The sequence below is a fragment of the Colobus angolensis genome, unplaced genomic scaffold (assembly GCF_000951035.1).
Source record: "Colobus angolensis palliatus isolate OR3802 unplaced genomic scaffold, Cang.pa_1.0 Scaffold322, whole genome shotgun sequence".
NCBI classification, from domain to species: domain Eukaryota; kingdom Metazoa; phylum Chordata; class Mammalia; order Primates; family Cercopithecidae; genus Colobus; species Colobus angolensis.
In genome coordinates this window covers 2,899,233-2,918,031 of record NW_012116511.1, presented here as the reverse complement: position 1 = coordinate 2,918,031, position 18,799 = coordinate 2,899,233, and the positions used below count along the sequence as shown (strand labels likewise).

Here is an 18,799-nt window from a genome sequence, read left to right as displayed (position 1 = left end):
GTATATACACATATATACATATATACACACATATATACATATATATATACACATATATACATATATATATATACACACCCACACATGCACACATAGACACACACATACAAGACAGAGACACAGAGAGACAAAGAAAAAGACACAGAAAAAATGTACATGCATGAATCCAGCACTAAGGAAGAGTATCATAAAAGACACTACTTTAGGCTATATATAAAATCAAACCCAAAGTCATCAAATATTTAAATTTGAAAGGCAAATCATACAATTTTTAGAAGAAATACAGAATAAAATAAACTCAGTGTTAGGAAGGGCTTCTTAACAAAGTCACTTTTTTTGTATTTGTAAAGTAAAAACAAATGAATAAAATCATCAACATTAAAATTAAGGCTTTTCGTCCAAAGAACTATAAGAAAGTGAAAAAATAAGCCCAAGCTAAGACGAGCATGTATTATTGTCAAATGATTACTATCTAGACTAGAAAAGAAGGCTTCTCAATTGATAAGAAACAGATAAACCAACAGGTAACTGAGCAAAAGACATAAATGAAAATCTGACAGGAGTAGAAACACAAACAACAAATATTTGAAAACATGCTCAACCTCAATGATAGTTAGAAAAAATTCAAATTTGGACCACAATATTATCCTTACCTAATAGGAAAAACAATCTGAAAATGTGCAAATAAATACCAAGGGTTATTCAGCATATGCATCAATAGAAATGCATAGTGCCAACTGGAATGCCAATTGTTCAATCATTTTGGCAAACAACTTAGAGTCAACTTATCAAGTTGAATACATAAACCACATGCCTTAGCAATATCACTGCTTAGCAATATCATACACATGTATGTGAATGCTCATAACAATATTTTTTAAAATATTACCACTAGAAAACCAGGAAACAACCCAAATATCCATAGACAAATGACTGAATAATCAATTTTAGCTTATTCAAAAATAGAATGCTATACAACACTGAAAAAATGATTACCACTACATAAAAATCCTGGATGTTGACTGGGAAAAAAAAAAAGAGTAGCCAAAAAATATATACAAATCATGATATCATTTATAAAGCATTTGTTAATTGTATAAAACAAAATATTTGTTTAAAGTAAATTAAAGAAAAAAGAAACAAAACGATGAACAAAACCTTCAAAATACTACATTCCTTGGTACAGAAGGAAAGTTTTAATGAAGAGAAACTTTTAAGAAGTTCTGGTGAGATTAAGTTGATTTCCATAAAACATACATATATTATTATTCTTTATATTTCCTGATTAGTCATGTACTATAAAATATTTCACCAAAAATAAATATTAATAAAAGAAAACTGAATACATGAACTGCTTGTATTTAGAGGAAATTTTTTTAAAAAGGAGAAAAAAGAAAAAATGATCAAAAAAGTTTACCAAAAAATAAAGGGTAGTACAGGCTTTTAAATCTAAGGAAGGAAAGAGTCCAATAATCTCAAACATTACATGGAAGACAAGGGGAATAAAGACTTGGGAAAAGTCAGAGATATCTCATCAGAAGACAGAAATTTTCAGGTGTGTGAAAGGAATAGCAACCAAGTTACATGACAATAATTGGAAAGGAACTAGAAGCATTAAGTAAAAACCACCCTACGAAGTCTAGCTATGAAGAACACATATCCAGAAAGACAGGACAAAGTTTTTCACTGTCCTTCTGGACATCAATTCTTCATAAGTTTCATAAACTTTCAACAAGTTTTGCAGCTGAATGAAACCTTTACATATTTGCAGAGAGACAGGTAGGCATCAGTGGACACATGGTGTACACTGGAGTAGGCCTGGAGAAAAGAATCAAAGATGCAGGAGAAGGCAGATCACTGTTAAGGTTACATGCCACTTTTAAATAAATAATATTGTAAATGACAGAGTTGCTATCCTCTACATTAAATGCCTCATCACTCAGTAGTCAAGCCAATAGGTTATCAATTATAACCCTGCTTGAGAACAAATTCTTAGTTCAAAGATTTAACATTTCTCATTCTTTTTTCACTTACCACACAGTCTGATCCAACTGAGCATTCACTAGACCTTTTTAAAAATTGAGACCAACTAAAAGACATGGTACAGGCATTACCTCTCCTACTCTCCAATTCTCTTAACCTCTGGTGCAAGGACAAAATCTTTTCCTAATAGGGACATAGTTCCTCTTGGAAGAGGAGTGGGAAGTGAAAGTTAGGGTGTAAATGGGATTTCCTGGAACAAAGCTGAAGGCAGAGAGGGGTGGGAGAGCCTAGAGTCCAGGAGTAATCAAAAATCAATGAGATCATCTAGACAGTAGGGAAGCATTAGAGACCAAACACAGGAGTCCTGGTCTGCAACCACGGTTCGGACCCTACACAAGGCAATGGCCATGTGAAGTGTGATAGCTGCTACATAAAGCAGCTTGCTGACCTCCCCTCACTGGAGTTACTGCCTCCAAAGTCTGTTACATCAGTAGCTGAAATAACTTCACATCAGACTCTTTGTTTTATATTACAGAAGAAGAGAACCTTAAAAACACTTAAGAATTAAATAATGATGTGTGGCCAGGTTGTAATAAGAAGTACAAATGCCACTCTAATTCATATTTTCCAAACCATTCCCTCTGAGTTAAAATATTCAGGTTTTTAAATTTCTCCTTCTCATGGTTAATAAATTAACACCATTTTTATAGAAAATTTCCAATTCTCCTTGGTACCAGTTCACTCCCTCCCAACAATATGATCACAAATAATGGTTTAAATAATCTCCCTAATCAACTCTCTTTCTAGTAGAGGTAATAAGATTGAAAAATAATATGAAAAGTTCCAGTCTCAGTGCCTACAAAAAAAATGCCATCCATTTATATGAAGGCTAATCAGAAATGCAAAGGTACTGGAAAATGAGCAGCCTTTCTCTTATATCTTTCTTTTGTAAGTTTAGTGAGCTACTGTGTCTTCACCCAACAAGCACATGCTTTATTCAGTTAGTTATAGATGACCAAGTTTTGACTTAGATAACAGGGGAAGTAGACTGTGTCCTCTTTCTCTCTGATTTCTGGTCACTCCATAAGATAGCTGATAGACATACATGGTCTCAATGGGTGCAGAGATGATTTGTTAGGAGGATTTATTAGCTGAGGTGAGAGGATTGTTTCTGCAACATGACCTCCCTCTGAACTAGAGTGAGACCCAAGGCTGAAACGCAATACAGGGCATAACCTCTTGACAAGGGTAGTCCACTAAATTTCAGTTAGAGTGATAACTAAGAAGCAGAGGATAATGTTGCCTTCTGTATCCTTTGCTTGATGTTTTTCCCAAAAAAAGAACTCTGAACAAGGAAGATCCAGAAACAAACTCATTTAAAAATGCTATATCTTACACAACTCAGGCCCATAACTAAATAACTCAACTGGCTCCAAATTGGGAAGCAAATGGCAATGAAAAAGTAGAAAGGACCTTTTGCTGCACTGTAAAGGCAGCCCACTGACAATTCTCAGAGGCAAGCGGCACCGCAAAAAGGAACTCTCAACATGAACAAGGAGCTTCCTGCTGCCAATCAATGGGGTACTCTTGGCTGTACGCTGAGTGAATGCCATTTATTAACTGGGCTGCATTAAAACCAGCAGGTCCATTTGTGAACAGCAACCCAGTTTATTTTCCAGGAGATCTTGGGGAGTAGCATGCCCTTCTATGGCACAATGAAGCTTACTTGGCATACTGGACATAGAACTTGTCCGACTTGGAACCACTTGGTACTTAAAGCAAATAAAGGATTAGAACACCCAGGTGTAGGAGATTAAGGACTTAACAGGCAGATGGAGGAGAAGAGCATAATCTGGACATCCTTCAGCCTTTATTATGAGGGAAAGTTCCCCCGGGATCCCAGCAGAATGAACAAATTGAACAAAATTTAGCAATTCTGTTGACAAAATAATCTTTGAATAGACTTTTAAAAAATATTAGTTTGTATGCCAAAAACCTGATTACCTTTCATAACAAAATAAATAATTCTCTACCCAAGAGAAAGGGAACTAAGTAACAAAAATATGACTTGCCCTGTCCACAGGTCATCATCTAAAAATGTGAACAGTGCAACTTCATGGGTCTAGTTCGTACAGAGAGGATTTGAATTGTACAGTGTGTGGATGTCCAGTAAATGCTGTGTTATGGGCCCCCTTTGATCTGCTAAATTCAGTCGTCAGATTGACTTATAAAAATCATCACTGTCATCACATTGTTCTGCTGATTAGCCTCTTCTGAGTGGTCCAAGCACGGAGGAGTCAAACAGACAAATCTCCCACCCCAGATCTGGAAACTTCTCAATAAGGTACAACTTATTCAGCATATCCCTTCCCTCCTCATCTCAAGACCTTCCATGCGGGCCAGAGAGAGCAGTATGGCTGTCCCCTTACACGGTATGATCGTTCTCATTTCTGACTGCCTGAGACTGCTATCTATGCCTTATAATTGGGAAACCTCAAGTGCCTCTTACTCCTGCCTTTACACACCCACCATTTTTATGTCCACCACAGTAGCTCAATTTTGTAAGAGACAGGGTCTTGCTATGTTGCCCAGGCTGATTAGAACTCCTGGGTTCAAGCAATCCTCCTGCCTCAGCCTCTCGAGTACCAGATCAATTTTTATCGGATCCCAGAGCCCACATGTTTCTTCCTTCTTGGAGCTCCCTTATTAGTACTGTTTTCTCTGCAATATTAATATTTTAATCCTTTTCCTTCCCATCTAAGGGTCATGACCAACACTCCTATCACAAAAAAAAAAAAAAAAAACAGGTTAACAGGAGGAAAACATAACAAATTTATCTGATCATAGTTTACACAACACAGGAGCCTTCAGAAGGAAAACTGAAAAATATGGCAAAAAATCAGTTTTTATGCTTAGTTTCAATGTTGTATGGACACCCATGTAGAAATATGATTTCACATGAAGAGTATGATCTAATCAATGCTAGTAGACTGAGGTGGGGAAACTCAGCAAGGCCTGTCCACATTCTTCTTGGCCACTTTGTGCAGCATTTCTTCCTTCTGGGTACAGGGCAGGACCCTTTCTAGTATTTGGGTCTTTTGACCTACATGCAAACAAGATAGGTCAGATAATTTCTTCGTGGCCAGTTATTTCACAGAAAGGCAGGTGAAAGTTAGAGCAATTGTTTTCAGGTGTTATGGCTGGCTTTGAAGAAAAAGAGAGGTTGTGGTTTCTATGCCCTGCCATGGGGAAGAGGTTCCTGTAGAAGCCAACTATAGTTTCAGTGGCTAGCCTTGGGGGAGTAGGAGAAGTGAGAGACAGGAGGGAAGGCGAAGGTCAGAGAGAAACTTTTATTTCTGAAACTGCTCCAGATGCTTTCATTTTGGAGATTGTTTTCTGAGCCCTAACAACTCTTTGGACATTTAATGAAACAAAATACAAGGCTGCCAATGTGGATGTTTTATCTCTCTCAGAAGACTTTCTTCCCCTCATTGTTTAATTATGGCATTTTCAAATATTATGAGTTAGTGATAATAGTATAACCAAGTCTTATTTAACTATCATTTTCCATTAAAAATTATCGATGTATGGGCAATTGTCTTAGTGGATTTTATATTCCCTAAGGAAAAGTATAAAATTGTTTTCACACTTTTTTTGTTGGTTTTGTCCCCAAACCCAGACTAGTGCTAAGCGTGTAGTAAAAACTCAGCATGTGGTTGTGGAAATGAATTGAACTTCAGTTCACCAAAGTTCTGAGCATTCCATGAAGTATTCAGCTACATTCAGTTAATTCTTGGATACACAACCCATGAAACCATTCAGTGTTCTTAAAGAAACATTAACAAATAATATTAAAAAATAAGACCCCTGAGAAAGTGTATGGATATAAAATAATTCTAACTTTACTCTTATACCATCATTGAATACTTAATCAGCAAGCCAATTTTCTTTTGACACCAAGACTGGAAAATCATCACCAATATACAGCCTGGCACAGGAGAGAGGGACTAGAATTTCACAGGAGAGAGGAGAGCTAGCTCTATTCTCACTAGAAACATGACCTTAAGCAAGTCACTTATCCTCTCTCAGCCCTTATCTCTAAAATAAAAATAGTTGTACTTTTCCCAGTGACACCACAGTGCTACTGTCAGAATGATTTTTTTAAATTTATACAATTGCAAAGCACCTAACTGTCATTTTGCCTTTATGGGACACCCAGACCTTTTTAAAAGAGGGCCTATAATACTATTGGAGGAAAAATACCTGAAATACATATAAGAAGCAAAATGTCTAATGAGCAATGCAGGCCACACACATCCAAGGAAAAGGGAGTGATCACTGAGTGTGGAGGTGTTAGGCAAAGACTACATGGTAGAAGTGGACTTAAAGTTGGGTCTTAAAGGACAAACAGAACTTGGACAAGGGAAAGGAAGAAACAAAGCCATTTCAGGACATACATACATTACATCCTAAAAAAAAAAAAAAAGAGTGGTAGAAAGATTGGAGTAGTTGTCTGACGCTAAATGATGAAGGACCTCAAACAAAGGCTGAGTGTTTTGACTTTAAAGGAAACACTGGCAAAATGTGAGGAACTCAATATCAGCAAATTAGCATCCCCCAACAAGTAATTGACTTATAATAGATTTTAAGGTGAGAGAAATAGGAAATTACCGTTATCAAGACCAGACACAATCAGAGCTGGGAGCAGAGTAAACAGTAAAAAAAGACTAAAGAAAAATATATATGAGAAGCACGTACAAGATAAGACTAAGAATGAGTAAATAGGGTCCCTTGATAAAAATTATCTGAAAGCATTAGGATTCTTTCCTCAGATTGCAAAGCTCTACATAACTGGAATCTGCCCATCTCATCTTGAAACAGGTAACCTTTGACCTCTGTACCAATCTCTGTCCCTCTGCAATGCCAATTTCCTTCCATATTTAGGTCCTTGGTTTTTTTCTGTCTCTAACGTATTTCCCCTGATCTCTGCATGCCTAGTTCATTTTTCTCATTCAGATCTCCAGGTGACAGTTCTTTCTAGACCACCTGGTCTAATGCAGTTTCTAAGACTTCTGCTCTCATATTTTTTTTTAATTTTAATTATTTCTTTAGCACTTACTGTATTCTAATATTTTTCTCATTTATTTATCCAGATTTTCTCCCCCACTGACCTAGGGTCTGGCTCTGACCCCTAGAGTAGAATTCCTAGGACTATAGGATCCTTGAGACTTATTCAGCACTGTCCAACCCCAGCACCCAGAAGGGTGCCTGGCATGGATTAGGTTGCTCAATAACCACTCACCAAATGGATAAAATAAGTAAGTCAGTACAGCAGTCCTTCAGAGAGAAAGTGTTTCTGTTTTATTCAGATCTAATTGGGTCCTATGCCTTCTTTCGGCTGGGAATTCCTCTTCCCTTAAATGCTGTGAGTGATTCCCAAATCTTTTCAATTCTGTCTCTTTTCTACTTAACTAGCTCTAGTTGGTGTCTGTAATTTTTAAATAAGAGCTTTAAATAGACAACTTTGTGAACCTAATAAATCACAGTAGACTAGCTATCATCCCATATTGCAGGGACTGAAACTCAAGAAGTCCCACAACACAGTCACTCAATGAGCAAGGAGGCCTTGACAGAATGGACATGGACACGTGACAATGGACAGTAAACACACGTCACATGACAACTAATCCAAACCTTTACTCAATATACAAAATGGCCTCTACGTTTTTCTCCACCACCATTAAAAAAAAAAAGAAAAGAAAAGGAGACCTTCTACTTCTAATTATCACACATCATGTCACAATGTCTAATATATGTACCAGAAAAACAATTATTTGGTTCTCTTTATTGTTCTGCTTACAATGGGTCTCATTCCATCCCCATAAGACACAGAAAGAGGGGGTTAAATGAAAGAAAAAACAAACAAACAAACAAAGAAACAACAACCAAAAACAAAACACAGAAATTCATCTTGGTGTTTATGGAGCTAAACTGACTTCATCTCTTTGTAAGTCTTATATTACTAAAGTTTACAACCAAACCAAAAGTGTCTTTTAATAAATATAAGCCCAGAGAACCACGCTGTTTCTAATTGTTATACTTGTGATGTTGTTGCAAAATGTCAGGATCTAAAGATATTTAAGCTTGCACCAAACTTTGTCTCTAGGTACTAGAAATTTTTCGTTCTTTATTATTTTATTGAATTATTACTTGGTATAAATTTGACTATAGACCTTATTTTTAAACATAAAATGAGAATTGATTTACTGCTTCCAGAGGGCTGAGAAGAATGATTTTTTTAACAGATCATTCAAATAATATTAAGAATCTAATTCTCATAAGGGAATTCCAGTGGTGTGTGCAATGACTGTTTATAATTAAATGCAGAAATAACATGTAGTAGCTAGTTTTATAATGACAGTTTTAAGAACACCTTATGAAAATCAAGACAGCTAAAATTAACTATAAATTGTCCACTAGATTATATGAGTAAAATTTAGTGTCCAAAGTTTGTTTTCCTTCATATTCTAACCCTACTAACAACAGAATAATTAGATTCTATGTAATATTATCTAAAGAATAATAAAATTGAAAAGACTACAAATGTCTGACATTTGCTGTACGTTTCCTTCTTCCCACATTCTCTCAAATTAAAAATGTATTTGTTTTCTAAGAATTGAAACTGAAATCACCACAGCACAAAAGTTTTTAGATAAAATGTTTTTAAATAAAAAACATATTCATTTTTGTTTTTCCCTTATAACACCAATATTTTGTTCACATATTATATATAGACTAAAGTGAAGAAAAATCACTCTTTGAAATGAAAATGGACAAAGAGTTCACACGGAAATTCAAGTTGTTCAAAAACTGGAAAGCCCTAAAACTAGACCAATTCCAATTAACTATCAAAGTCAGCAGACAACATAATTGAAGAAAAAATTAATTTTAAATTGTTATCTATTTGTCATGTATTATATGAAACGGTATAGCATTGTCAGAAACAGCATTAAACTGATTAGAAGGAAATGGTTCTCACATTTATCTGCCTGATGAATGTATGCTAAATAATTAATAAAGAATTATGCAAAACAAGAAATCAGAAATGTATTTTTTCAGATTCAGCAAACCGAAGTGAGTGCTAGTTGAGTACACAAGCAAAGAACTGGCATCTCTTCCACTGCTCCTTTTAGTATCTGTCTTCCTCATTCCCCTTAGATAAGACAAACTCCTAAGTAAGAAAAAATCATGCATTGAACAAACAATGCTTATTTCTCCTGACCGCCCATTATTTTTCAATCAGTTACTAAAAGGGAATTGAACTAATTTATGGAAATGTTTCTCAAAAGAAACAATGCAAGGTACTGTGGCAGCTCCCACCGCCCTACATAAAAGCAGGTATGACTGAGCAGAATAAAAAGTGGCGTATTACATATTTACAGTAATTGTTCTGTTAACTATCAGGACTCTTTTGTTCATCAGCTAAAATTTATTTACACAACCATAAGTTTCATCAATGAATCAACAATAACCATTTAAGGTCAAAGTAGAGCAGACATTTTGTAAAAAAAGCAAATCACCATCAGGAACCAGAGACAAGTCACCTTCACAGGGTTCTAAGTTTTAAGAAAACAATGACTATAATAATATAAGGGCCTTCTCAACCCATTTGGGGTATTCTATTTGCAACAAAGAGATTTGTGATCAAACAAAAGGTATTTTGTCAGTGTAAAAATAAGCCACAATGACCATGTTAGGTAAATCCTATTGCCGTAACTAAAATAAGTCTATCTAGTTGTGGCTAACTTCAGAAGTCACTGATATAGCTAAAGACCAAACTCATAAAAATCATACTATTTTACTAAAGACAAAAAATGAGAAATAATATTGCTCCACCACTAAATAAGCACAACTTCAACTGTGCATGAAGGTAAGAAACATTTACTTAGCACACGTTCAAATATTAATACAAATAAAAGATGACAAACATGAAAGTTTCCAGCCTAGTATCCCACACACAGTAGATACCAAATAGATCATCTTTCCTTCCTTCCTTTCTAGCCCCTTTAGTCAGTGATCCACTGTCTTACCGACCTATTTACATTTTCAAGTATGTAAGTGTGTCTTCTCTCTCCAACTAGATTGAAAAATAAAAATTGCTTCATTCATTGGTAGATACATATTTTTTTAATTCTACCGTATGTCTTACATGTGCTACCGACAAACAGTATGTGCTGACAGGTAGTATTGCTCGAAAGCTTAAGACACAACATGAAGTATAACATTGCTTTTGGCTGCACAGGAGAATATTCATCTAAAAATTCTTTAAACAATAGTTTTATTATTATTATTATTATTATTTATTATTATTATTACTTTGAGAATAGGACCCAGGCTCTTTGAAAGCCTTCTTCTGTCACCCTCAGTTTGTCAGCTATTTCCTTCCTCACAGTTACAAAATGACCACAATGGCACCAAGAGCCATGTTCTCATACAACAGTACTCTCTTTATGATCAGGGAGTAACACCATTCCCAGAAGTTTCCTGGCAGACTTTCTTTCCTAACTAATTGACCAGAACTGTGTTACATATAGCCATCCTTACTTACAAAAAAGCTGGGAAAGCAAGTAAGCTGGTTGGAACTCCTGCCACTATGAAGGAAAGCGAGGAGAATGACTAATAAATAGACAACAAACAATATCCGCAACCCTGCTATACAAGATCATGAGCAGAGTTACTTACAATGCTTATGTAGGAAGTTACCTCTATATCATATATCCAGAGAAAAAAAAATCCTGCTGCTTGCCTTTCTAAAGTGGGTCTCTATATGGATGAATGCAGATCAGCAAAAAAATTGGAAGAGTTCTGAGAGCTATGACAGAGGAGGGACATCCCCTCTTTTTACTTTTTGCATGGATGGTTTTTACTCTTTGCATGGATGGTTCATGAGTATGTTCTTCTTACATAGGCTACTGCGCCTGAAGATCAATCTTTTAGAGGCTTTTTATTCAAGTAAAAATGGTCACTTGGTTTAACCCCAGTCTTTTCAGATCCAAAGCCAGTAGAATCTCTGGAGTGTAACAGTCTTTCTACTGCCAAAATATCAACATAATATACATTAATATAACCCTTTTAAAAGGAGACAAAAACAGAAAATCTCGTGCCTGTCAATTCTTACTTTTTTTTCAAACCAATGGAAAAATGCTAAGAAGAAAATGCATTGCAAAAGTTGTGTTTGTTTCTCCATGTATTGGGGGAGAAAAAGGCACTTTCTGCTATATTATCACATTCCAATTTCTGGCCAAACCCCTGTAGTTTTCATCACGCATCATTTTTGTGATTAATGATGTGCACCCAGTTAATGGAAAACAGCAGATTAGGTTTCCACTAATAGTTTTGCAAGTTACGTAAGTCTGCCTGCCTCATTTAGTAACAACCTCACTGTTCAGTAAGAAAGTATGGATTTAATCCCAAAGCAGAACTTAGTTTTATGAATACAAGACAGGTCAGACTTCCAGAGTGGAGAAAATTATGCTTTTAGAGGTATGCTGATCTTCAGCTGAAATTTAACATGGAGATGATACCTAAGGATTTACGAGGTTTTCCCTATTTACTTCTATTTAGCAATCAATATAAGAATCTACAGTACTTATTTGTGGCCTATAAAATACATAGAATAGCATCTTTCAACCATAGCAACTAAAACAAATGTAATACGATAATTTCTATAATTAGTATACTAAGCTGAAAAGACATCGATTGTTCTGAAAACATAGGTGAAAAACAGTTTGTTCCTTAGATGTTAGTGGATCACTGCAATGATTATGTCAAAAAGCAAAATTTACATTCGCTGGCTCTAAGTAATTGTAATTTACAAAAAAAATACACAGTACAGTGGAAAGCATCTAGGAATAGAGGAATCGACAGAAAAGAATTCTAGTCTCATTTCTACTTCAAATTACTTTAGAAACTAAACTATCTTTTGTTTTTGCTCTCCCCACTACATTTTATATTTACCTCTCTTATGCCATTTAACCATCGCTATGGTATTTCAAGTTATATCTATGTATATCTCACATTTCCCATCTGGACTAGCCTCCTTAAGAGCACAGCAAACATCTGATTTACATTTTTATCTTCTACAGTGCAAAGCTAGACTGCAAACTTCATGAGAAAAGGGACTTTGCCTGTGTACCCCCAGGAGTTAGCATGATGTGACCTCACAGTATATGTCTAATAGTAGAAGTTACAATAAATAAAAAACTTGAAAAGAATGCTGTGCATTCAAAATAAAAGAAAATGGGGATATTCTTTAAGAACCACACTAAGCTAACTAATACCAACAAGTTAGGGAATGATCCAAAAATTTCAAAAGAAGAAACTAAATAAAAAATACAAATGGACAATGACTAGAAAATTTGTTAAGCAGAACAAGATTATATCACTACTGTGATAAAAAGGAAAAACAAAACTAAACGTGTCAATGGCTCCCAACACCTACTACAATTTCAAATTACTTTGCCTTTGTGATTTTCTGTGCAAAGTCTTCACCTTGTGTACATTGATCCTTCCTCATCAATCTTCAAGAGAAGATTCAAATATCAAACCTCCATCAAATTTTTGTTTCTTCCTTGATTCTCCTGGACAGAAGAATAATCTCTCTATTCTCTGAACTTCCAAAAGGGTTTATCTATGCTTCTCTACTAAAATATAGCACTTATTTATTATTTTTTTCCACAGCACCATGCAATCAAGGCTAAGAACAAAATAAAATGACTACAGCTTATGAAAATAAATAACATAAAGCAACAATAACGTTGACCTTTGAAAGCTATTCTTTTTTTAACTAGGTATTTTTAACATATGTTACTTAATATAATATATCACATACTTCAATATCATGAAGTTTAGCTGGTAGAGTTTCTAAGCAAGCAGTACTTCAGAATTTGCATTTTGTCATAATTTTCCCCCAATCTTAAGAATAAATGTGCCTTTTAATTATTGAGAAATTTATTGAGGCAAGTCCTAGAATTGATAAAGCAAAGAATAATTTACAACTGAACATATCCCTCTGCGAAAATGTTGTCAAGGCAAAGAATGCCCTTGACTTGCTGAAAGATGGCTGGAATGAAAAACACAATCTGCTACTCGACAGAGCCAGTATTCTCACCCATTCCTGAGTTGGAAAAGCCTTGAAGAAGAACAATTATTTTACGAACAAACAGATCTCCATAAATCATGATGAAAACAAAGTTAAAGTATGAAATACTAAACAATGAAATCCAATGGATCAATTCATGGTTAAGTCTGTCCACATTCTGAAGTTAAGTCATTTGGGCAAGTCTAATAAGATGTTCAACACATGAAGTTAGTTGTTTCACAGGGGTCACAGCTAAATTGTTTTATGGTCAAGGCAGTCAGATGGTTTTTTTTCTTCACTAAGGATAACACTATTTTATTTAATACTTTTTTACTTAAAAATTTAACAAAAATTATATGAAATATTTCTGAAAATTTATCCAGCTATTTGAGCTGGCTTAATGAGAGAGAAAAGGAACTTCAAACGGTAAGTTTGTCCCCAAAAAGCAAGTCTGAGACATACCTCTGTATACATAGGAGGTGGTTCCTTTCTTACGCAAGAATAGAAATCAAGCCTCCAAATTTCCCTGATGGAATCTCAAAACTGGCCTCCAATATCTGGTATTTAAAGCAGTTGAGTTTCTCTTTAAATATAGAGACATCAGCACCTAAAACACCCATCAAAAAATTCTACCATGTTTTGCCAGCAAACCAGTACTTACCAAATACTTGACAGGATTTGACTTTGAAAGCTATCAAAATGTATGGGAGATTTAATGTTTTCATGTTACTTTCCAAGAGAAAAAAAGCACATAAATATAGTTTGTCATGTTGGTTGCTTCTAATAACTAATGCACAGGTACAACTAATAATCTAAATGATTAAATTGATGAAAACATCAATCAAGTAATTTACTGAGCACTAAGCACATGAATAAAAAGTACTCTGTTGTTTGCTCTCATTGATTAAGCTTTGCAGGTTAAGGAAAAATATGTGAGAGCAAAATAATCACTTAAGAAATTATCTATGGCTCAAATTTTAATCTGCAACAATGAGACATTTACCCATAGCTTCCATGTATTTATTTAGTCATCATTTTCTCTGACAAAACATCTCCAAAATGATGTCACTGGCCAGGCTGAAACTCACCCAGGCACTTTTGGCACTTCTTGCTTAAATACACCACAAGCACATATAATGAAGGGGGTTTTGTCATGCAAAATGAGACTGAACAAAGAATTATTAATCCTGTTCAAAGTGCTGTAACTTAACAGTAGAATTAACACCGCAGTAATCTGTGCCATAAGAAAATAATGTTATTAACATCAATGATTCAAAGATCTTTAACAACTTAGAAAAAATAACTACATGTATGTTATTTCTTAGTTACCAGGAAAAAGAAATGTATCATAGATATATTACTTGCTGGATTTATCAACAGTTACTTCTGTGTTGTTATTGTTGTTGTTTTAAAGTACAACTGACAGTCTGATTCCTTAAAGAACTATCTACACAGGAAACAAGTTGTGAACAGGGTTGAATACAGGCAATCTGACTTCAAAACCCACATTTTTAATGAGTCTGCTAGATTTATTGGGGGTTTTAATTTGTTTTGTGGAAACTGACTCTGTTGATAATTTTATTCTGCTGAATCAGAACTTCTTTCTAGTGCTATGTTAAGCTCCTATGACAGATTCTCATGAAATCAGTATAATGATAATGCATTGTGAGAGTGACCTGGCGATGACAGCCATCAACCCACTTTTGTCAGAGTTGAGCCCACTGATCTTGCAACAAGTGCTCTAGCATTCGTTTTATACACTCCCATCCACCTACCTACCATATCATATATGCAGCCCTCCTGGGGCTGTGGACCCTGAAAAAGCAGATAGCTCTCCTAGACTGAAGAGAAACATCCTTATGCTCCAGAATAACAGAATCAACTAGTACCTAATGAAAATCCATTGAAAATTCAATAAACAGATAACCTTGAACTGAAAATCTTACCTGTGGAACCATGCCTACAATGTAGAAGGCTTTTAATAAAACAGAAAACTCAACTCAAGATAAAGCAATTAAAGCAAAGCATTTCTTTTTTCCCCTTCAAGAATAAAGACAAACCTCACTTAAAGAAATAATTCATTTTTAAAAGGCAGAAATAAAACTATTAGTTTATATACTGCTTGCTGACCATCATAAAATATACTTTTATATAAATGTATTCTCATTAGGCTTTATAATAAGCTACAAATAAACAAGTCCTTTAAAAGTTTAAATCTAAAGCTCTAACACCAGATTGACCTTTTAAAGAAATAATAGTATCCAGGGACTGAATCTCATAGTAGGATTACTGAACAAACTCTCCAAACTAGTAAATGAATCTTTTTTTGTTAAGAGTATATAAACTCAGTCACAGAAACATAAAGTAGGTACTGACACTACTGATTATCTGATTTAATCATAATTCAATGATTCATTTCTGAAATAAACATCCAAGGTTTTGTGAATAACTTATCTTTTTTGGCTTATATTTACATATCATTTAATTGACAAAATTTAATTCATTATTCAATTACTTAATCAAAATTAAAATAATTAATGAAAATGCCTCCCCCTTAACATACTTCATGAAACTGCATATCATATTTATTTCCCAAATGTTACTTTCAAAAAGTCAGTAAATCAGTCCATTCTGAAGATTACAATAAACTCAAAAAGGCTATTTCTTCCTGAACAAAGCCATAGAAAAGAATCTGTCAATAAGTAGCTTTGTCAAACCACCAACAAATTCTGGACCTAAACTTGATTTTTTTAACATGTAGAAATATTTTCCCTAGTTTAAAGGTTTGGTGCCAATGTCTCCAAACACTTCCTCATCAACAGGGTGGGGAAGAAAGAGGAGCAATCTCTCATTACCATGGATGCATATTTATATCTGTGTATGACACTTCCCCAACAATGAGGGTGGGGAAGGCAAGAGGGAAATCTCTCATCACCATGAGATGCATATTTACATTGATGTATTACACATATAGTGAGATCTGATGACATCAAAACATACACCAGAAAAGTAGAGATGATTACCTGATATTCATTGGGCCAAAAGGTGCTCACTGCTAGCTCAGCCCGAAGCCAATCTCTACCTGTGAATCCAGTCACATTCCAAATTGGATTGGCAAGAGGTCCTTTATTCACCCTAACTAATATGTTCAAAGTGCCAGGATTCAGTCCTTTCTGGCTATATAATAGGTAACTGAAATCAATGCAGTGAGTGTCGTTCTCCTTCATTGTAGGCAGTTGAAGTCTGGCCTTTTCTCCAGGGTCGTGATCTGAAGAGTCCACTATCATATAGGAACCTGAAATGACATTACAAAAAATAATGCTAAAGAGATATATAAGCAAAGGGAACATATAACAACAAAAATAAGCCAATCCATTCTGAACATTAAATTTAACTTAAAAAGACTGTTTTCCAGAACACAGCCATAGAAATATACCAATCAAATGAGTAGATGAACTGAATTCTTAACAGGTAACAGACAACGTTCAAAGTACACATTATGTATTAATTCATTTAGTCTCCACAACAACCTGTTATTATCCTATTTTACAAATTAGGAATTTCAGGCACAGTTAGTAACACTCAAAGCTGGGTTCAAATCCAGATCTCACTCTAAATCTCTGCTATTACTGGACACAAGTCTTTTAATATAATATATATATGTATTATGTATACACACACACACAACATATACACACACATACACAAAAGTGATACTTTATTGGCCTGGTTTACATAGAGGGTACACCTTTATTTTTCACTATCCATCATATTATAGCAGGGAGATGTGCTTAGAGTGCAGATAATGGAACCATTTCTAATTTCATATTGAAGATCATCATTTATACAAGTTATGTGATCACTTGTAACATACTGATTTTGAATCCCAGTTCAGGGAATGAGGACACTTTGTAGTGTCAGTATGAGGGCTAAAGTTAAAAATGCCTAGAGCTGAGGATCAGGACATAGCAGATTTCCCCACTTGGAGTGTCACCAACTAATGTGTCAGCTAATCACCACTACTATTGGCCCCAGTTCTGTAATAGTCCCTACACTCTTGCAGAGCTACAAGAAACCCAGTTTAAAATCTATTCCATTCCCTTTGACTTAGTAAGTGTTCACTGGTTATCTATCATGTGGAGGCACAGGACTCTCATAGCTCACATACAGACTTTCCATTGCAGGCAAAGGCCGCATAGGAACTAAGTACAAAAATGAGACTTGAACACCGGGCTGCTGCTTTTAGTCCCAGAAAACTCTCCAGTAAAACAACCAATTGTTCTCATGTCATTGTGGATTTTAACAAAGACACATATCACAAAAATGCAAATATGCCTATTTATTACACAGAATATAGAACACAAATTATATTGTAAAATATCCTTTTTCTTTGCCAGTGTGTAATTTTAACCAAAATCTATCAGATGTAGTGTTACAGAACCCAGTGTTAGAAGAGTTGCACTTGACCTTCTCTTCCTGACAACATTCAAAATTAATCAATCTTCTGTATTTCCTCCCCAAAATTTGTACCCATGACACATTAAACACTCGATAACTACTAGTCTAACTTGTTCAATTAACCCTCAACAGCAGATGCAAATCATGGCAGAGAGGATGGTGTCAACTACCTGAGAAGCTGAATTTCAAATGTGACCAATTGCCACTGAGTAGTAGGTACCCTCTGGTTGAGAGCTTTTGGGAAGATTTCTGTAACACTTTAGTATAATCGAAGTACAGAATAAACAGATCATAGTGATAGTGGCTGATATTATTATTCAATTATTTTTCCTAGTTATCCTCTTCTCTTGTAAGCTACGATTCTTTTTTTTTTTCTCTTTCTTTCTTTCTTTCTGAGTCTCACAGATGGCACATTAATAGAATAAATTGTCCGTGTATATTTTGGAGAAATTATGTCTTTATTTTTAAACAGAACATCCTGGATCCCAACCCAATTTATAGAAGCAGGATGTTTCTAGTCCTTATTATATTCACATTCTGAAGTTAATGGTTGATTTAGCAAGATGTCTTTCAGATTCACCACTGCATAGCAGACCAATTATTCCTTTTAATGAGGACCAGCCCTGAGATCTTGGATAAGTTACTTAGTGTTTGTTATTGGGCCTCAGCATCTTCACAAACCTGTAGCCTATTTCCCCACTACTACAACAGTCTTTTTTCCCCCTCAATGGAATATTATGGCAGTAGTGCATTTAAATTATTTGTAGAGGTCTGTATCAATTATGGCTTCTGAATATCAACTTTAAAGTAGTAATCTCTAAATGATTTACTGGCTTTCTAATAGTCATTTTCTCCTATTATAAAATAAACTTTGGTGTAAAAATATGCTTTGTGTCACATTTTAATTATACAGCATAATATTTACTAGGAAGACCATTCAGGAATTTTCAGTCAGTTGTACTCTTAAGCTACAATAATTATTTTTCTTATTAAGGAAACAGGATGGGCAAAGTATATTCCTTTGCAGGTATTATCAATTTGATCATTAGGAATACAAAAGTCACAAAATAAAAGCTTTGTGAATAGTCTACACTATTTCAACATTTCAAGCAAGTTAAATAATAAAGAAAAATAGTATTGATAATTCATTTCTATAGAATGTTTCTGCTAAATGGCCCGCTTTCAATAATGCCTGACTACTGCCACATTCCCTGAGTG

General features: G+C 34.9%; 1 protein-coding gene across 1 annotated transcript in view; it reads right to left on the bottom strand.

The window, feature by feature from the left end:
* Positions 1-18,799, bottom strand: part of PTPRK (protein tyrosine phosphatase, receptor type, K) — a 587,115-nt gene that overhangs the window by 364,583 nt on the left and 203,733 nt on the right. The window contains exon 3 of the mRNA XM_011951661.1: positions 16,147-16,418. Coding sequence (XP_011807051.1) covers positions 16,147-16,418 — 272 coding nt within the window. The remainder of the gene's footprint in view (positions 1-16,146; positions 16,419-18,799) is intronic.